At 36.2% G+C, this 21852-nt stretch overlaps 1 protein-coding gene across 3 annotated transcripts in view; it reads left to right on the forward strand.

The window, feature by feature from the left end:
- The window catches only part of DMXL2 (Dmx like 2), a 55953-nt gene that overhangs the window by 32447 nt on the left and 1654 nt on the right, over window positions 1-21852 (forward strand). For 2 of the 3 annotated variants that reach the window (XM_064456393.1, XM_064456395.1), the window contains 21 exons: window positions 170-434; window positions 1133-2232; window positions 3298-3489; window positions 4908-4984; window positions 5668-5798; window positions 6478-6726; window positions 8325-8506; window positions 8863-8993; window positions 9980-10065; window positions 10377-10578; window positions 12458-12575; window positions 13398-13457; window positions 13853-13939; window positions 14020-14141; window positions 15008-15146; window positions 15750-15810; window positions 15897-16024; window positions 17936-18013; window positions 18634-18725; window positions 19498-19550; window positions 20650-20867. In XM_064456393.1, coding sequence (XP_064312463.1) covers window positions 170-434; window positions 1133-2232; window positions 3298-3489; window positions 4908-4984; window positions 5668-5798; window positions 6478-6726; window positions 8325-8506; window positions 8863-8993; window positions 9980-10065; window positions 10377-10578; window positions 12458-12575; window positions 13398-13457; window positions 13853-13939; window positions 14020-14141; window positions 15008-15146; window positions 15750-15810; window positions 15897-16024; window positions 17936-18013; window positions 18634-18725; window positions 19498-19550; window positions 20650-20867 — 3771 coding nt within the window. The remainder of the gene's footprint in view (window positions 1-169; window positions 435-1132; window positions 2233-3297; window positions 3490-4907; window positions 4985-5667; window positions 5799-6477; window positions 6727-8324; window positions 8507-8862; window positions 8994-9979; window positions 10066-10376; window positions 10579-12457; window positions 12576-13397; window positions 13458-13852; window positions 13940-14019; window positions 14142-15007; window positions 15147-15749; window positions 15811-15896; window positions 16025-17935; window positions 18014-18633; window positions 18726-19497; window positions 19551-20649; window positions 20868-21852) is intronic. The other variant, XM_064456394.1, reaches the window with a different exon arrangement.

Genomic DNA, 21852 nt, shown 5'->3' on the forward strand with positions numbered 1-21852 from the left:
TATCACATACTGTATTTTTGACCCAAAGATTAATATATACTTTAAAGAGCAAATATGAGAAAAAAAATTATCTGCTCTGTAAACATATATTGCTATTCACTTCATTGTTATTCTCAAGAACGCACTCTTTCCCTCATAAAGCAACCTTTTTCCCCACTTCTTATCATAGGTGTGCCTTGAGAAAATGGAAGACATACAGTTGGCTATGGTTATTGCTCGTTTATATGAATCAGAGTTTGAAACCTCTGTCACATACACCTCCATTCTTTATGAAAAGATTTTGGGTTGCGATAAGGATGGAGCTGGGTTCAGCTGTACTAAATTGCATTCCGATCCATTTCTAAGAAGCATTGCATACTGGATAATGAAAGATTACACTAGAGCACTGGACACGTTATTGGAACAAACACCTAAAGATGATGATGAAAACCCAGGTAAGGGAAAAAGATTAGTCTGATGGGACAAACTTATTAAGACAAAATAGAGAAGGAGAAATACTTTCCATGTATGTATGCAGCCTCTTCTCCTGAGATGCCATTATGCTCAAATTATTAATTGGCTTGTGTACAGGTCTGCTCAATTTCTTCCACTTCTTAAAAAACCTTTTTCCAGTTTCTTCCAAGGACTTCATCCTGCTGTCAGATAAGCTCAGGAAGGCCTTCTTTGTTTGGTACTTCCCTACAATATCTATTACTGAATGCTGGCTAATCTTTATTCCAATGGATTTAAATTCTCATTCTTGCTTCTAGGAATTAGCAGTGTTTTAGCAGGATTTCCTATCCTGTCTCTTCTGAGATTAATGTTTAGTGACATGTGGCTACCCTGTGGCAGATTCCCTCCCTTGGTGAAATCTCTGCCTGGCTGATCATCTCAGCTATTTTTAGTTTTAGCTGAGTGGAATGTAACAATGAGGCAAATGAGAGAATTTAGTATCTCTATACTCATCCAGGTCACACCTTTAATCTTTTTGTGGGAAATAAGTAATTCTTTCATTTTGTTTTCGCAACTAGACCCGAAACTGTTTTTCTTTTTGTGTTTTGACAAATCTCTGTAATGCAGGAAATACTGCAAAATAGAACAATTCTATTTTAAAGCCATTTTCAATAGAAATCATATCTGCTTAATTCCATAGTTATTGTCAAGTCGTGCAATCCTGTGGTATTCAGTTTTTACAATTATCTTCGGACCCACCCTTTGCTCATCCGAAGATACTTCAGCTCACCAGAAGGGACTTTGGCCACCTTAGGTCTAAAAACTGAGAAAAGCTTTGTTGATAAAATCAATCTTATAGAAAGAAAATTATTCTTCACTACTGCAAATGCTCATTTTAAAGTGGGGTGCCCTGTACTAGCTCTTGAAGTCCTTTCCAAAATTCCAAAAGTAAGAAAAAAGTCTACTGTAGCTGCAGAGAAAGATTCATCTAGTCCTCCAATACAGGCTGGTGTTTCAGATTCCAAAGTCTTAAGGAATGGTCCTGGAAGTGGTGATACAGACTGGTCAAAGCCAACTTCAACTTCCTTTGCTTTGGAAAATACTGTTGAATCTTCAGCACAATTTGACTGGAGTCAACCAGCAGTAAAATTTGATGATGAGCCCCTTACTCTTGATTGGGGTGAAGACAAAAATGGGTCAGATGAAGAGGACAAGGATGTTGGTATAATGATAAAGAACTCAAAATCTGATTCTAAGAATGGAGAAGATGATGAGAGAACCTCAGACACCAACATTCCTCAAACACCACATGGGGACACTTCTGATGCAGGAGACACTGAGGTTGATGTTATTGCTGAACAACTGAAGTTCAGAGCCTGTTTGAAGATCCTTATGACCGAACTGAGGACTTTGGCTACAGGTTATGAAGTCGATGGAGGAAAGCTCAGATTTCAGCTGTACAACTGGCTTGAAAAAGAAATTGCTGCTATGCATGAAATATGCAACCATGACGCAGGGGGCAAAGACTATTGTAGAACATACACCAAAGTAAATGGGGATCTACTTGATCACGACGACATTATGGATAAGCCAGACATCGGTTCGTATGAACGGCACCAGATAGAAAGACGTAGGTTACAAGCAAAGCGAGAACATGCTGAAAGACGAAAGTGGTGGCTGCAGAAGAACCAAGCTCTTCTAAGGGTTTTTCTAAGTTATTGTAGCCTTCACGGGGCACAAGGTGGTGGTTTAGCATCTGTAAGAATGGAGCTGAAGTTTTTGCTGCAAGAGTCACAGCAGGTAAAATAAATTCAACTAATTTATATTCACAACTGTCAATAGTTCTGGACTGTCAGTTTTGTCAAATTCTTGAGTTTGTGTCTAGATAGATGCTGCTTATGTTCTGCAAGTCTTATGGTCAAGATCATTTTAATGTTCTTGGAGAAAGAACCTGATATTTAAGTGTGCTGCTTTTCCACATCCTGATTATTTGGTTCCTAAGGATCTGTCATATGACATTGAGGATTAGACTACCTTTAATTATGGAATATAAATGTTGCTGTTTATATTATAGCTGCAGCATTATATGCATGTTCCAATGAAATTATAATTTTTATCACAATATTCTGGGTACCTATATAATAAATTAAATTCACAGTTGCTGAAATACGACAAAATCTCATTCCTTACACCTCTGCAAGTCATGCAAGGGAGCTGCAAGGAATGGGATCTTAGCTGCAAGACTCAACAAATAATACCAAGTCAGATAGGGTAGTGCTCCCTTTTAGTATATTATGGTATTTTCTGCATTTATTTCATACAAAAAGAGATATTTTCCAGCAAATGTTAATGACTAACCTGCTCTAGTCCTAGATTTCTCACATTTCAAATAGGAGCAGTAGACAACTGTTTTGGTGGTACTAGGGTTAGCACATACTTTTAGGAATTTTAAAAAAAATCTGCTTGTTTCCACTTGAGAAACTCAGATTAGTGCAAATATGACTTTTGTTATTAAACTCAGACCAGTCAGTATTATGACAAGTTATGCTACTGCAAGTGCATTTTTTGTTAGTGTTTCTTAATAGACAATCCCAACTCTTCATAATGAATTACATAAAATTACTTCTCCTGCACTAAATCAAAAAGTGTTCCAGCAAACTTGGCTATCAGGTCTGATCTGTGTTATTGTAGGAAATATGAATTTACTTTTGACATCAGTCACAGTAAAGTCCTGTCTGTACTGAGTAGACAGCAGTGGAACAGGATAAATAATCCTGGAAAAACATTTAAGATATAAAATTATCTTCTTTTTAAACTCTTTTTCTCAAAGCAATAATTTTAAATACAATATTTTCTTTTAAACAGGAAACTACTGTAAAACAACTTCAGTCTCCACTTCCATTACCCACAACACTACCGTTGCTTTCTGCAAGCATAGCATCCACAAAAACTGTGATAGCTAATCCTGTGCTGTATTTAAACAACCACATCCATGATATTCTTTACACTATTGTGCAGATGAAATCACCACCACATCCTAATATTGAAGATGTCAAGGTAATGAAAAGCTTTCAGGAAATGCTAAATGATTTTTTATAAAATGGGGAGTGAGCATGCGAAAAATAGAATGCGGTGTTTGAGTTAACTTTTCAACACTTACCCTTTCACAATACTGACCTTCTTTCTCCCTTAAGTCTGGCCAACTGAAAATGCTAGTTAACTGCCTTGCTTTCTGACATCTTTTTGAACCCAGTTAGTTCTGTTTCATCCAAATTCTGGTCATTCTCAAGAAGCTATTCCAAATGCAAATGTTCACTAAAACAATTCTTGGCTCTTAAAACAACATGATCGTGTAAGTTAACTAATTACGTCATTCTGGTCAAATCCTGTAGGGAGATTAATGAAAGTAGAGATGGGGGACTGTAAGTTACGTTATAACCTTCTATTAATATAGATATTATAAACCTTGCCCTAGCATGAATTTCCTCAAGTGTACTGGTTTCTAAGGAGTTGTGATGAATTACTTTATCTGACTCCATACTCGGGGGCGAATAAATTCTGTTCAGGTTCAGTAAATGGAGGGGGCGAAAAAGCCAAGAGCATGAGACTGTGACACAGTCAATTAGTAACAAGCTAAATCATTATTTTGTACATTTAGATCAGTATTCAGTCATTAAATTAATTTGAATTTCTATTGACTAAATGAAAGTAGGGAAAATTAGGAAACTAAATGGGTTGTCCCAATGCAAGGCAGTTAAGTTTCTAAAACTGTAACTCAAGCTTAATTATATCTCATTTTGTCTCTTACATAGTTGACTCCTTTTCCATCCTGCATTATGCTACAGGAAGCATCTTTCTTACTCTAAAAACTCATACCTCACATGCATTTTCTTTTAAAAGAGAATTCAGAAAGAAGAGCTGACACATCTTAACTGCAAAACAACTACTTAGATAATTCATAGCTTTAATCTAAGCTCTAGCATTTGATTAAATGGAAAGATGGTAGAAAAAGATGGAAATGAAGACAGGGTGGAATTTAAAAATTTTACCTTTTTAACAGTTTGACAGTACCGTTTTCTTCATGCTGTGGATTTCATTGGACTTTCCAAGAAATCCTTGCATTTCTTCTGTTTAAGAACTGGAGTGTTTCTGTTCTCATTCTCAGAACAGGACGTACTTAACCACTCCTTCAGCATACCCATTCACTGTGGCAGTTCTATATTAGAATAGAGTTGATTATCTTGACGTAATATTAGAAGGTTTTGACTGCAGTCAAATGATCTTGAGCAAGCAGTTGTGATATTCAAAGTACTGTATTGTAAACTTAAAGTAACATTCAGTTACTATTTCTTGCACTTCGTTTAAAACTAGGATATTCTTGCATAATACGTTTCCAATGCTCTTTAGAAAGACTTGTAGTTTACTCATCTTTTATACGTAACTTATGTATAGCTCATTGGCTCTTTTTATTTTAGGTGTACACACTTCATTCTTTAGCAGCTTCACTTTCTGCATCCATTTATCAAGCACTATGTGATAGCCACAGCTACAGGTAAAACTGGAAGTTTTCTTACAGTCCTACCTTTGGAGTACACTTTGTGTATCTAAAATAGAAATTCTTCATGCATATGTCTAATAAAGCGATTAAATATCTGTGCATGGATATAGACATTTATACAGTTTACACACTGCTAGCTTCCATGTGCCAGATCTATTTTACACAGATAAAATAACATAGATCATTCAGATTTTTTCCAATAAACAATAGGAAAATCTGGTGTCCCTCTCACTTGGGATGCTTCTAAAAAATATTTGAATGCTATTTCCCACAGCATTTTCACTGATGAATAGAGGTGCAGAGGAAACATTTAAGCCTAATGAAAGCCAGGTTTCAGACAGTTTATATTCCAAACTGGAACTGGAAGAGTTTTAATGTTGTAAAAATGTTTTTTAAAATTATTCAGAACAAATATATTATTAAATTTTTTTAAAAAGCTTTTTTAATATCTGGAGCTACGAACCGAACATATTAAAATTGATAATGCCACATGGAAACATTTCAAGTTTTCATTAAAAATGTATTTTGAATACTGTGAAATTACAAAAATCTTGACTTAGGCTTATAGCATTTTAAATGTTGCATTTTCTGATTAAAATGAGAAGCATATATACTATACTTATTACAAAAATATTCTTAAAGTCCTTTCTCATCAGAAGAAATTAATTTGTATTTAGCAGTCAAACAGAAGCGAATCAGTTTACAGGGATGGTTTATCAAGGACTTCTTTTGAGTGATCGGCGCAGACTGAGGACAGAAAGTATTGAAGAGCACGCAACTCCAAACTCATCTCCTGCTCAGTGGCCTGGTGAGACAAAAATAAGGTTACTTTTGGCACCACTGGACCAGCTCCACATTTCAAGATTATCTCACTGTCTGGTAATATGAAGGATGAAATGATGGATGATCAATGATGGATAAGTGTTTCTGATTTAGTTCTCTCATAAATAACAGCCTTTAACTTTTTCACGTACCAAAACAAATAAAAATAAACTTTCTACATGGCAAACATCTTGCTTGGAGAAGAGACCATAATCTTTGGGATAAACTTAATAAGATGATAACTTGTCATCCTAAAATGTTTTCTTCTGGTTTGCCTCACCACCTAGCAAAGCTATTTCTGTTTTCTACAGCACTGTCTTACACCTATGCTTTGCCTGGTATAGCTATCAAAACAACTACACCTAATGTATGAGCATAAATTTAGCATTTTGAGGTCAACTGTGGAAACCGCAGGAATTTCATAGGCAAGCTGAACTGTCCATAGTGTTTGCAGAGAGATACAGTGCAGAAGTCCTGGAGCCAAGAATACTTTTTATAATTTTGATCTTTATGATTTTAAGAAAAATATTATGTTTTATCTAAATAAAAGTATCATGCCGCTATTAGTATATGTTTAACACAAAATGTAGAGGTGAAACATTTCCTTTTTTCCATTTCTGCTCTTATTCATTTAACGTTGATCTTTTCCTCTTTTCTCTTTGCAGGTGTGAGTTCACTTATAAATCTCTTAAGTTCAGCTCAGGATGAAGACCAACCAAAGTTAAACATCTTACTTTGTGAAGCTGTTATAGCTGTCTACCTGAGTCTCCTTATACATGCCCTTGCGACCAATTCATGCAATGAATTATTTCGACTAGCAGCCCATCCTTTGAACAGTCGAATGTGGGCTGCTGTTTTTGGTGGAGGAGTGAAACTTCTTGTAAAACCTCAAAGGCAGTCAGAAAATATTCCAGGTACTTTGTTCTCTAAAGGTCATACAAATGATTCATATTTTATTCCTTTTAGTAACCTAGTAGGAGAGCTTTCCTTCCTTTTAAAGGCAAAAACCAAGCAAGCAGAATTTAAGTAAGGCCAGTAAGAATCTACTGGCCTTAAGAAGCAGAAAAAAATTAGCCTTGTAGTTGTCCTTTGTAATTGCACCCAGCACATTTTGAATTTGCCACAAAAACTGTACAGTTGTTATGTTGCTTATATTACTATTAGATGCTTACTTATAACACTTTTCAGGACTTTCAGTCATTATTTTTTAGTGAAAAAACAGATGGTATAAATCAGTGTTAATACCTATGGTTTTCTATGAGAGAGATGAGTGTTACTGTTTAACAACTGCGGTAACTTGGAAACAGTATTTCTGAAACCAGTTTCTATGCAAGATATCATTGCACCCTGCACAAGACCACAGAGAAGAAATATCAACTTCAAGTGTCAGAAAAATAGTTCATGCATATGTAAGCGCCAACTAAAACCAGGAGTTTTGCAAAGACAGATGAGCATGTCTTAATATACTGCATGAGGAAAAGCGAAAGTGGAGATTGACTTCAGGCTCTGGAGACAAAAGGAAATACAACCATTTTGTCATAGACTTCACACTGCAACAATGTTGAAAATCATGTCATTTAGACTTTCAAAACAACAACAGGCTTGAAACTTATGCAAAAATTAGATATTCCGTATCTGAAATATAAAACAAAAGAGTAATAAAGCAATGCACCATTATAACTATGCACAACAGATATTTGTCATTCATGGAATAAGTTAAACTCATTTAGGGCAGTTGTTTTCACAAGATGATAATATGAATAACTTATATAAAGTCATGCCTTCATTTGAGATGTATTCTGTTTTCCTTTAACCTACAAGCTCCTACAGCTTCTGATGTTTCAGAGGATGGTAATGAAGGTTTGTAAAAACTTGCAGTGTAGATGAATGTTAGTAGTGGCTTTTTTAAAAAAAAACTTTAAATATCTAGCTACTTTGTAATAAAGTAAGTGTCATCTTCAATGTTGCCTGGCCAATAACACTTTGAAAAACAAATTCCACATTAATATTTTGATATCTATTAAGACATTTTAAATCATAACACTTTAAAATAGACTTCAGTTGTCAAAAAACATGACGGTCTGTTAGAATTTTCTTCACCATCTTAAGAGTTCCTTGGCTTATATTTTGAATAACTGCTGCTACTTGTGCAGTTCACAGTTTAGTGAAATTTTACATATTACTTTTATTTCTCAAAAACAAACCTTAATTTATTTCTTGAGAAACTTTTCAGCTAAAAGCTTTTTAATTAAAAGCTACATCTTCTGAGAACTTAATTCAGATAATAAAATGTATTTCTCATGATATATCCAATGTGTAAATTTCACAGTTATTGAATGTATCATAAGTGAACTTCCTGTATGATTACACTTACTTTATTTAGGCTGGTTTTGATTTCTGGAACAGTAGAAATTAGTACTAATAACAATGGATTTAGTTACTTCAATTATAAAATACAGCTGTTTCTAAAGATGCAATGTTAATATCGGCTTTTTATACTACCTGAATTTAGCACCACCTCTTCCATCAGAAGAAATGGATAAACATCGACGTCGGTTTAATATGAGAATGCTGGTGCCAGGAAGACCAGTGAAGGATAGCACTGCACCGCCACCTGTACCTGCAGAAAGACCCTCTTACAAAGAAAAGTTTATCCCTCCAGAACTCAGCATGTGGGACTATTTTATGGCAAAGGTAATTTAAAATGGAAAATATAAGATATAGTTCATAAAAGCATATTTCTTCTCCTTTAATTTTTAAAGGACAAAAAATAATGAGAAAATTTGGAGTGCTCTCCATAGTAAGCTGCAGAATATTATCTGTGTAATAAAAGATGAAGAGCCTACAAGTTTATTACTTAACTTTCAAAACATGTCTCTTGTTGGTAATAGAGATTAACGCTTTCCCCCTTGCTACTTTATGTTTTAGGGAAACTTATAAATGGGTGAAGTTGTTGTCATTTAAACTCTATGACAGTGATAACTAAAGTAAGTGTTGAATATTAAGAGATCAGAAAATTGCTTTTATAGCAGACTTATTTTGCATTGCAGCCATTTCTTCCTTTATCAGACAGCGGTGTTATATATGATTCTGATGAAAGCATTCACAGTGATGAGGAAGAGGATGATGCTTTCCTCTCTGATGTACAGATCCAGGAACACAAGGATGCCAATTCTTACAGGTTAGCCAAAATTGCCACTATTTTAGAATAATTATGTTGTGTGCTTACCTCTGCTTCCAAATTAAAGAAAATACAGGTCCTCTGCACCATCCAGTTTAAGTCAAATAACTTTAGTACTGTGGATAGACTTATCTGTGGCAATAGGATTACAGAAGTGATAAATTTCATCACAGTAACAGTTCACTATTTACTTGCCTAAAAAAAAATGGGATTAAGCAGTCAAAGCTGTGTGGTTTGCATTTTGGGGGGAGGGGAAAACCAAATTTAAAACCTCCTATTTTCATTTTTAAGGCACAAAGAACATGAGGTGCTGCAGTGCCAGCTCTAGAATGATGCTTTAGACTACTGATTCAAGCATGATCTTCAGTTTTTGAATGAGGGGCAGATTAACTAGAACTAGCAGATTAACTCTCCTTAAAAGAGAAAATGTTGCAAGATAATATGAAGTAGATGACCTCAGCATTATAATAATGGAGAAGTGTGATTTTTTTTTTTTTTTTAAATGTGTTCTTCAAGTCTCTCATTAGTCCTTACAGCTATACTGTTTAGGATTTGTATCACTAATATCTGTGGGACTCTTTCAGTGTGAAAGCTTCTGCCATGAATGCCAAATTCAAGTAGTGTCTTGTCTCTGTTCATCATGATTTAGTAGAGAATTTCAGGTGTTTCAGGGGGCTTGTACTTAATTCTCAGTCTTGCAGAGGCTCAAGCTTGCACACTCTTTTATCTGGAGGAAGAGTACAATAATCTGGGATTTGTGAAAGAGAGAAAGGGATACTACCTGTTACAGCAAGGGGCCCTCAGAGGCACCCTTATATAATTGCATAGCTGATACATAAGAAGTTTTCTCTATGTGTCTCGTAAACCTCAGTGAACCATCTACACTGTTTTTCTAAGATGTGTATTTGGTAGAAGGAGAAAAATATTCTGCAGATAATTGTGTTAATGTTGTTTTAACAGAACTCAATCTGTTATTTTTTATACAGCTGGGCTCTTCTGCATTTGACAATGGTAAAATTAGTTCTGCACAATGTTAAGAACTTCTTTCCCATTGCTGGTCTGGAATTCAATGGTATGTTAAATTATGCTTTACATTTTAGTTTTCTGTAGAAGTGGCTTTCTGTCAGACTTTGCTTTTTAATTTTCATTTTTACATTTAAATAAATGAATACGTTAATTTTTTACAATTGCTAACAAGTACATTTCCTTTCAAGATCTTTTTTGGATGGTTGTATTATTCTGGTTTTTTATACACACTGCAACTTAAATGATTTTTTTCTCTAAGCTTTTATTAATTACAACTATATATATAATTAATACATTATTTGTATGTTAATATGTTTTAATATATAATTAATTATTACCATTTATTAATCTGTTTAGATCTTCCTGTAACATCACCATTGGGCGTTGCTGTAATAAAAAATTTGGAACAGTGGGAACAGATTCTTCAAGATAGAATGGACCAGTTTGAAGGCCCACCACCAAACTACATCAATACTTATCCTAGTGACATTGGCGTAGGTGCAGGACCAGCTATTCTCCGCAATAAAGCAATGATTGAACCTGAAAACACACCATTCAAGTAAGGTGGTTTTTTTTTCTAGCAAAAACACAATCTTTGATCATAGAAATAGTAAAGAGTATTTCCACTTAAACAGCCAAATGAAGGTTGGCTACATCTTAGTTCTAGCCAATGCTTTACAGAAACCATTTTCCCACATCCCTTTGTTACTTCTTATGCAGCTGCCTCCTGAAGCAGCCTTTACTTATTCTGGTGCACCATTCACAACTGCAGCAAGAAGGGAAAATAAGAAGGAAAGAGCGGAGCTTGGAGGACTACAAATCAAGGGCAATGGCTGCTGCTGGGAAGACCCTATTCCACCTCTTTTAGTATTCCTCTGGTAGCAGCTGTCTCCCACCCTACCTTACCAACAAAAGAAGAGAGTTGTATAACATATGCAGACATCAGAGGGAGGAGAGAAAGTTAGTTGTAGCATGGTCCTTGTAAAGCCAATCTTTCTGTGTTTAGACCAATGTTGTGCTTACAGAGGGATCTGGACAGGCTGGATCTATGAGCTGAGGTCAATTGTATGAGGTTTAGCAAGGCCAAGGGCTGGGTCCTGCACTTCGGTCACAACAACCCCATGCAAAGCTACAGGCTTGGGGAAGACTGGCTGGAAACCTGCCTGGTGGAGAAGGACCTAGGGGTGCTGGTTGACAGCCGGCTGAATATGAGCCAGCAGTGTGCCCAGGTGGCCAAGGTGACCAACAGCATCCTGGCTTGTATCAGGAATAGTGTGGCCAGCAGGAGCAGGGCAGTGATCGTGCCCCTGTACTGGGCACTGGTGAGACCGCATCTTGAACACTGTGTTCAGTTTTGGGCCCCTCACTACAAGAAGGACACTGAGGTGCTGGAGCGTGTCCAGAGAAGGGCAACAAAGCTGGTGAAGAGTCTGGAAAACAAGTCTTATGAGGAGCAGCTGAGGGAATTGGGTTGTTTAGTCTGGAGAAGAGGAGGCTGAGGGGAGAACTTATCGCTCCCTACAACTACCTGAAAGGAGGCTGTAGTGAGGTAGGTGTTGGTCTCTTCTCCCAAGTAACTAGGGATAGGACAAGAGGAAACAGCCTCAAGCTGCATCAGGGGATCCGGCCTAGATTGGATATTAGGAAAAATTTCTTTACTGAAAGAATGGTGGGTCATTGGACCTGGCTGCCCAGAGAGGTGGTGGAGTCACCATCCTTGGAGGTGTTTAAAAAAACATGCAGATGTGGCACTTCAGGGCATGGTTTAGGAGGCATGGTGGCGTTGGGTTGGCAGTTGGACTTGATCCCAGAGGTCTTTTCCAACTGTAATAATTCTATGATTCTATGATCTTTAAATACAGATAGTGAACCATGTTTTCGACTGAAAAATAGCTTGCTTTTCTCTATATACAAAAACACAACTTCAAGTTTGCTTACCATATATGACTTTGGATTTGCATGGTTGATACTGCTATAGGATTTTTATTAAAATATTCTTACAAACATGCACTACTGCTTTCGAAATATTTGTCCTCAAATCTGAGGTAGTGAATTTTATTTGGCTCATATATGAGCTAAATATTTGTGAATTCTTTTGAATACTGGAAGAAATGTAGGGCCAGCATAATTTCAACATAAAAGCAGTTTTAGCAGAGTGCAAATATAGACATAAATGCAAATCAGCAGATTAAACTTGTAGTACTTGGAAGTTAGTAACAAAAGATGGATTTAAAAAAAAGCAAGGAAAAAAAGTATCTCATATTTGCCTTGAGCAAATTAGAGCTTAAACTTTGGTTGTTGGGGGATTTTTTCTTCAAATTGGAATTTCATCTAAAATCTAAAGGAAGACTCTGAGTCACTTATTTTTTTTGTCCACCTTTAATTACATTGAAGCTTTTTTTCCCTCCCTCTTCTCTTCTCTTTTCTGGTTTATCCAGATCAAAGGATTATTCAGCTCTTCCAGCAAAAAGGCTCTGGCATTTTCTTGTGAAGCAAGAACTTCTTCAGGAGACTTTCATAAGATATATATTCACAAAGAAAAGAAAGCAAAGTGAGGTAAACAAAGGATGTAACTTTTTTTTAAAAAGCAAGCTCAATTATAACTGGTCCTCAGTCTCTTCAGTATTTCTTTTCATTTTTCTTCCAATTTCTTTACTGGCATTTCAATTTCCTTTCTTTCACTTAACAGTGTTAGGATTTTTGTGGCTTTTTTTTTTTTTCAATCAACATGACTGTCATGTTGTTTATTGAAATATCAACTGAACCAAATACTTTTAGACAAGACATATCTCATCTTACCTTTATATAGTTGAATACTGTCCTAATAAAGAAACAGAACATTTGTGATAATGGTAATAAGTAAATAAATTTGAGTATTCATATAATATTTTTTGTGTGTCATATTGAAAAAGAAATTTAAATAAGCTATTACTTCGTGTATATGTATATATGCATTAGTAATATATACATATAAATATAATATTATATAGTAATATATAATACGGGGCTTTACGAATTGTACCAGTTACAACTGTAATGAGTTCTAACGGAAAACTTAAACCAACACAAGTACCACGGGAAATAAGTATACTATTTAATATCTTTAAGAATTCCTGTAAGTATGGAGTTTGTGTGTGTATTACTCCTCCGTTTATTTACTATATCATACATTCTGTGTTCATCTAGGAGGCATTACATTTTAAGTGAGTTTGTTTAGATTCCTGTCTTAGTTTCTGTGCCTTTTATAAAAAGTTAAAAATACATTTGTCATCATTTACTGACAGGGTGGCCTTTAAAATCTAGTTTGGAATGTTTCATTCTTTTTTTATATTTGTTTGTGCATGTGTTTTGTGTTTGTGACTGTGTGATGTTATGTAGTCTGTAGAAGATCGTGTGGAGCAGGTCAAACAAAACTGCGTAGAAGATCACAAAAACAAGGTAGTATCCCTTCTCCCAAACCTCTAGCACATTCTTAAAAGTTCTGTGGAACTGGCTTTTCTTTCTCTAATGTGACTAACAGAAGCTGTATGTTCTGTGTAGTCTGTGTGGCAGGCTTTTAATCAGTGAATTAACTTTGGATCTCCTGATAATTGGGATGAGTGAACACCTTGTAAATAGCGTTGCACACACAACTTTGTGTTTCTTACACTCAAATATAACTTTTGGCTTCTAGAACACCAAAGAGTATGAGAAGTCTAAAGTTTAGCTTCCTAAACAATGCTGAGGCCACTGAACTTTTCTTGCATGAATTTCACAGAGATTTTTGCAGTCTGAATGTTCCACTACAAAATGGATTTTCATGCTAATTGAAATTTCTTACAAATGTTTTGTAGGTTGAAGCAGATCTTGGCTACCCTGGAGGAAAAGCAAAAATCATCCACAAAGAATCAGATATGATAATGGCATTTGCAGTTAATAAGGTAAGCCTCAAATACTACAGTACGTGTAATAAAAGGGTCTTAATTATAGTTGGCATGTATTTTCTATTTGTGTGGCATAGGCAAACAGCAACGAAATTGTTCTGGCGTCTACACATGATGTGCAAGAACTGGATGTTTCAGCTCTCCTGGCTGCTCAATCATTTATATGGATTGGGGAGGAATATGACAGAGAGTCTAAAAGGTAGGATTGTTTCCTTGTGGTTATATTAAGAGTATTGGTTTGCTGTGAGGCTGCATATATAATACCTGATCTAGCTGAAGACGTCCCTGCTCACTGCAGGGGGGTTGGACTAGATGACCTCTAAAGGTCTCTCCCAACCTAAACCATTCTATGATTATATGATTCATTCTATGATTCTATACCCGTGTAAGCGCAAGCGGATCATACAAAAAAACGTTAATTATTCTTCTTCAGTAGGTTTCAGATTGCTTTATAAAGGAGCAAGGAAAGGAAAAAGAATAATTACTGTCTTTGTTTTACGCATAGAGAAACTAAGGTTTTGAGGGGCTTGAGTAGTTTGGGTATGTCTGCACTGCACAGTGAAGTAAAATCCCATGGTGCATAAGCTAATGAAGTGCTACATTAGAAACACTGCAGTTGCATCATTGCAGTGTTGAGGCTGGTTGTGGTAGCTGACGCTAGTTGTATAACGCCACGGCTTGGGTTACTGTTTCCTCTGTTGTGCTGAGAACTGTGAGTGTATCAACTGCAGCAAGCACTCATCTGTACCATACTACTTTGCATGGAATAGATATACACATAGACACGGTCAGGGATATTCCAACAATATTATTCTCAAAAGAGCTTATACTCTCAACATCTACCTACCACAGTTAGGATCATCTGTTGAGGTTAAACACTGATAGCTTTGGAGCATGTGGAAAGCGTTTGTACAATATAAGTGCAGGAATTAATTATCGGTTTATAGTGTCATTATAATCACTTCCTCTACCCACTGCCACTAGGCTCTTGACAATGAGATAAGCAAACATCATTGATAGCAAAGACACTTTTGTTTAAAGCAGAACACTCCTGTTCTTTTATAGTTCTGATGATATTGACTTTCGTGGTTCTACCACAACACTAACTCAGTCAACTGCACCATCTTTTGGAGTGAGTCAGATACAACCGTCTTCATCTATGCCATGGTTAGGCAGTGGTCAAACTAGCACTGGAGCTGGTGTGGTAAGTACTTCTGTTGCACGTGGCTCAGGAGACTGTTATTTTTTTTAGTGTATTATTTAGTAGAGAGAACTAGTGTGCCTTAGTTATCATACTGTTAATTCAACGTTGACATGAAAGGCCTACAATGACCAAGACCTGGCCACAAAGAAAGCCAAACCTAAGCATTTCCTTGTATATGGTGGCATAGCATTATTGTGATATAGAAAATAATGGGACAATCAGGTTTTTCTTTCTTATGGGGACTTTGAGGTGTAGGACCTGGAGTTTCTGGGGACAAAACAAAACAACCAAAAAAAGCCAACCAAAACCAGAACAATTGCAAACTTTAAATTCTTGCACTGGGACTAATATCAAAAGCATACATATCAACATGTGCTTATGTTCTGTTATACAAAGAAGACAATACTATTTGAACTTTCATGTCTAAAAAAAGCTGTCATAAACAGGCTTTAATTACTATACCGCAACTAAACGTAATTAAATGCAAATAATTTTAGTGTAACAGGCTTTTTTTAACTGGGGGACAATCACCATGTAGTAGTATAAACAAAATTGAAGAGTGTGTCTTTCTCAAAAATATTTTAATTTTTGTTTTATATGAAGCTTATTAAAAGAAATCTGAATAACGTCAAGAGAATGGCTTCACATCCAGTACATCAGTATTGTAAGTGAATCACACTTACTAGTATGGAGTAGATAATTTTCTATAAAATACTGAAATATTAATGAACACCTGTCTTTTAATCTTAGATCTTACAGGAGCACAAGATGGTAGTGTTCGAATGTTTGAGTGGACAAGGCCACAGCAGTTGGTTTGCTTCCAGCAGGCTGGGAATGCCAGGGTTACAAGAATGTATTTCAATTCCCAGGGCAATAAGGTAAGTACAACATTTAGGATTTTTCCTTTTTTTTATTCATAAGGAAACATTTGGTTGTGCTGTGACCTCTAAAACAGTTTTATCTGATGACCCACAAAACTGTTAAGATATCCTAGAATGACGCCATAAACAGTATCATATTCGCTCTCTACAACTACCTGAAAGGAGGTTGTAATGAGGTGGGTGTTGGTCTCTTCTCCCAAGTAAATGGCTTCAAGCTCCATCAGGGGATCCGGCCTAGATTGGATATTAGGAAAAATTTCTTCACTGAAAGAGTGGTTGGGCATTGGACCAGGATGCTCAGAGAGGTGGTGGAGTCACCATCCCTGGAGTTATTTAAAAGACCTGTAGACAGGGCACTTCATGGCGTGGTTTAGGAAGCATGGTAGCATTGGGTTAACCATTGGACTTGATCCTAGGGTCTTTTCTAACTGTAATGATTCTATGATTCTATATCCTTCATTTTGGCTGCATATGGAAGCTTTGTAATAAAAACTGACCCTTATTCTCCCTTCTCTTCTGTCATCTTCACACTGCTATCCCATATCCCATTTGCCGCATTTTCGGACTTTTTGTTCTCCCTGTTCTGAAATCTGTGTTCTCATGTGGTGACCTTTTTAAATGAAACATTTTAAAATAAATGTTGAGCTTGCTTATTTTGTAGAAACAAACTTGTATCAATCTAGGCATGGGTCTTCAAGAAGTGCTTCACATTTTACATTCTGGCCAAGACGAAATTTTGACAGAAGGCATTTTCTAGAATATATATATATATAAAAAATACAGCCTATTATTTGAGAAATGTAAGTACACTGCACTACAGTGGAGAGCAGAAAGAGTACAAAAGAGCCACATACTTTGGCAATAAATTACTCTGTGATATATAGAAGATGCAGAAAACGGAGTGGACAAAGAAAGAAATTAGGAGGAATGCCCACCTCTTCAGGTTTTCATGTTGCCCATTCTGTTATTTTAGCATGTCTTGTCTGCATTTTACTGACAAACTATTTAACTTCTTTATAGCTAAAAGCCATGAGAAGTAAATTTGAGGAGTTTGGGCATGACTGTAAGATAGCTATGAAACAGCAAAGGTCAACATTTAGAAATCGCTGGAAATACAAAGTATCTCCCAGCATACCTGTTTTCAGGTAGCATAAAATCTCATTTAAACTTTTGATTGTGTTTTGAGATATTGCAATTTAACATTACATGGGAAACAATTATAAGTAAGAAATTAAGATGTACTAGCTGTCCCCACTGGTTCACATGGAGGTCACTCAGGCAGGACTCATAAACCTGACTAAAAGGAGAAAATATAAAAAATCATTCTAAATATTTCTAAAAGCATTTTGTAAAAGGTATAGAATAAGGTATATTCATATATATTATATATAAATATATTTACAGATATACAATATGCTGTATAGAACATACAGTACTAATTGTTATGCATTTCATTAACCAATAGAACTCAGTCATTTTATCACTCATGATATACCACAGCTCTTCCATAATTGCTCTTATCATGATTTTGTGGCATGCTGTCATGCATCTTGCTCTACTAAGCACTTTCAAGTGGAGTTCTGGAGTAATGATGCCTCTGTAAGCTTTAGCATGTAACATTAGGATTTAAAAGACAAGGTTCCACACTCAAAAAGCCTCCATTTCTAGGAAGGAGTTCGGTACATAGGAGAGCATCAATCATTACATGAACATTAAACAATCAGGACTGAACTCACTTGGCTTCTAAACTACCTTTTCTGTACCTGACAATCATTGTTGTTGATCTTTAATGTGCAGGCAATGGTTTGGTGTGTTAGGTGGTTTAAGTCAGCTGAAGTTTTTTTCCTGAAGTCTCACGAAGTAAGCATCCAGTACATTATGCTAATAAATGCAGTTCATTCCTTGCAGTGTGGTGTTGCTGACGGTGAAGGATTTCTAAGTATTTGGCAAGTAAACCAAACCACCTCAAATCCTAAACCCTATCTGGTAAGTAAACAGAATTTTTTTTTTTTCTAGTTATGGAGGAAAGTTAAGTCAAGCCTTTGAGACTTCAGACAGGCCAAGAGCATAAGGATTTAACTGGAACATTTTTTATTTTGCTGCTTTTTAATTGGCACACTTTATCAAAATAACTGTAGACTTTCAATGATAGATCTTTGGAAAACTAATTGTACAATAACCATAAGCTGCAATATAATTACATATACTGCTTCACCATCACCTTTGATTAAATTAAAAATCAGAACTGACAGTAATGGCTATACAAACCCAAGACTTCATAAAAGTACATTCTTCAGTTCTTTTCACTGCCACTTCACAGTACATGAAGATTATGCTTAGTCTGAAATTTAGGCTATTGTGATACACTATATTGTGGATTTGTTACAGTTCACTTATTTTTGTATCTTTTTATTTTGTACTGGATTTTAATCCATTGCTCCATTCTCTGAGGTTTCAAACTGCATAACCCATCAGTTTTTAAACTTTGCTTAAAAGACTGCTTGTGTTATGCTATCAGTGACATCAAACTGATAGTAACTTTTGATGCAGACTACAACTGGTAAGATTGCATCTTTTTTGTTTGTTGTTTTTTTTTTTTTTAATAGAGTTGGCAGTGCCACAGTAAAACCACAAGTGACTTTGCATTTATAACCTCTTCAAGTCTAGTTGCTACATCGGGACAGTCCAATGATAACAGGTGTGTTTAAAGAAACAATTAGGAATTTCACCAAAGCTACTTATTCATCTCCATTAGCTTGCTAGCTCTTGTGCATTGATGCATGGCGACATTTTAAGGCTCAATGTTCTAAGCTTTGTTACAACTTGCCAGATGATTTCTTTGAACATCATTCCTTCAGTTGCTTTTTCCCAAATTTAGTTTTTGTGACGAGTGGTCAACAGTTAACCAGTTTTTTCAAGGTGCATTCCAAATGCAACTAGTTAGATGTGATGCTGTTGCTGGCGGGAGAAACATGTTCAGCAAAGGCAAGATAATTCTTTCTCTGAAAAAAACTTCTGTGATTTCTTGGTGCAACCTAGGATTAGTACACATCTTAGTCTTTGCATACGCTCTCCAATGACTGCAGAGAATCAAGGGCTCCTTGTTCAGTTCTACCTTCTAGGCTTTGACATAAAACGTGACACAAGGAGTCCCATGGAGAGGACAAGGGGGAATGGACACAAGTTGCTCTTGGGGAGATTCCGATTGGACACCAGAGGGAAATTTTTCACAGTGAGGACAGTCAACCATTGGAATAATCTCCCCAGGGAAGTGGTTGGCTCGGCCATGTTGGACACTTTCAAGAGTCATCTGGACAGGGTGCTGGGCCATCTTGTCTAGCCTGTGCTCTTCCTAGAAAGGTTGGACTAGATGATCCCTGAGGTCCCTTCCAGCCTGTGATTCTGTGTGTCATGTCACCCCATGAATCACTTAGCAACAGACCATAATGACTTTTTTTCCAACCCCTCAGAAATGTGTGCCTCTGGGACACTTTGGTTTCATCTGGGAACAGTCTTATACACTGTAAGTACTTCAGTGAAAATTAAACCCCTACTTCTTATCAATTAAGGAAATAATACCATGTGTATGCATTTGGGGCAAGGGGAAAAATTTGCACTGGGGAACTGGTCTAAATATGTGTTGCACACTAATGCATGCATCAGAACTGGTACTATATAGTCTCTAGCATAATGTTAATCTGCTCTATACAGAAAAGTATGAAGAAAGAAGGTCATACACAAAGCTGGTTTTGTGACAGTATTAATAAAGCCTCAAATATCTGAATACAACCCTGAAAAAAAACCAACAGCAGACTAATTAAGGCTGCATTATTGAACTCTTATGTGTATGCAGGCTTTCCTTTAAACTGGTACTTAATTAACACATCCAGTACTCTCCTGAAGCACAGAGGAAAAGGTAACTGTAGTAATAGTAGAAGCAACTCCTTCTATGTACTGTCCTTGTCTTTCAGCACTTGGGCCAGATTCTTAAAAAGAATTCCTGTCTGTTTGGCCAAGTTCAATAATTTCATTTCTGTGTAATGAACAAAAACTAAATTCTATCATATTGTGCTATGAAAGAAAAACAGATACAAATCCAAATATGCCAGGCGTTTAAAAGAGCAAATTAAACTGTTATAAACATCTGCAGTACTTGAATAAGCAATAGGTGCATTCTGAGATTCACATTTTAAAACTAGCAGACTGCACAGAAGTTCAGCCTCATTTTAAAGAAATTGAGTCAGAGCTCCTATAAAAATAGGATATTAGAAAATTATGTATACGGTAATTAATATTTCATTTTTTCAGTTCAGCTATACTATTTTAACTCAAGAATGTAATTGAACTTAATATGGTGAATTTTATAATTTCTTAATTTTTTCAAATTCAGGTATGTGCCTGTATTCTAAAATAGACTGCATATCATGCTTTCTTGTGCATTAGATCTATATAGCTCTTACCAGAGTAAAAAGCTGTCAGCTAATATGACATTACCTATATGAAATAATGTATCTGTCAAGTTAGAAAATATTCAGATAACAACTTACAGAAGAAATGCATTTTAAGATCGAAAGCTACTTACAGTTTGAAATCTATTAAATTCTGACATTCTTTTTCTTCAGCCTTCACTTGTCATGATCATGGTGCCACAGTACTTCAGTATGCACCTAAACATCAGCTGCTAATTTCTGGAGGTAGGAAGGGATATATCTGCATCTTTGACATCAGACAGAGGCAAATCCTTTACACCTTCCAAGCACATGAATCAGGTGTTAAAGCCCTTGCACTGGATCCTTCTGAGGATTATTTTGTTACAGGCTCAGCAGAAGGTAACATGAAGGTAAGGTATCAGAGAAACTGAGATGTATAGGAGAGAATTTAGCTGAAGTAGCGTATTGACACATTTTGATTAGCATGCTGTAAATAGCCAGATGAATGCGGTAACAACACAAAAACAAAACCAAAAAACTCAAACATACATTTGATATACAGGATGCTTGCCTTACATTTATAATGTAAACTTAAATATACTAATATTCTTCTAAAGCAAGTAGGTTTTGTTCTCTGCTCAAGAAGATTAAACAACCTGTTTAAAGTTTTGTGACTGAATTTTAAGTGGATAAAGCAAAGTGCACGATTCTGAAACCTTAGCTTTATTTTTCTCTCTTAAAAATGTTATTGTTTTGCCTTCGGATATCCCCCTTTGTAATACAGGGGGCGCTCAGTAACTTCAACACTGTGTAAGGTTTCTGTTACACCAAGCTCTGTTTTTTTCCTCTTGATGCTGTAGCCCCAGACAGCTGCTGAGATGTCATAGTAGTAAGAAACAAACAAACAAACAAAAACACCACCAAAAACCAGAAATACAGTCCCTGTTTTAAAGGGCTTATTTCCTCAGTACTAAAGGAAGGAAATACAAGAACATGGTGAAGAGGAGGAGAATGTAGTTTCCTTCCTTTTAGCTGGACTGCATGCTGTTTAATAGGTGCTTTCTGTACCTCTGCACACTTTGTGGCCTGCTCTTGATGAGGGCTCCTGCAACTTAGGACACAACAGACAGCTCAGACAGCCTACCACCCTGCATACTTATTAATTATGCAGCTTACTCTCTGCAGCATTCCTTAGCAGAAAAGCATTTCCAGCTGCTGAAAAGCTGATGGTACTCATCTTGGATAAAAATGCAACCTGTTAATTTCTGTAGCTTTCATAAGGGGGAAGCTGCGAGGGGCACTGTTGATCAGGTAACGCAGGGCAGCTTCTCCCTGCCAAGTAACCAGCTGGTCTGCATTAAGGTAGACTTACACTGTCTTGCCTTATGTTTCATC

The sequence above is a fragment of the Phalacrocorax carbo genome, chromosome 7, assembly GCF_963921805.1.
Source record: "Phalacrocorax carbo chromosome 7, bPhaCar2.1, whole genome shotgun sequence".
NCBI classification, from domain to species: domain Eukaryota; kingdom Metazoa; phylum Chordata; class Aves; order Suliformes; family Phalacrocoracidae; genus Phalacrocorax; species Phalacrocorax carbo.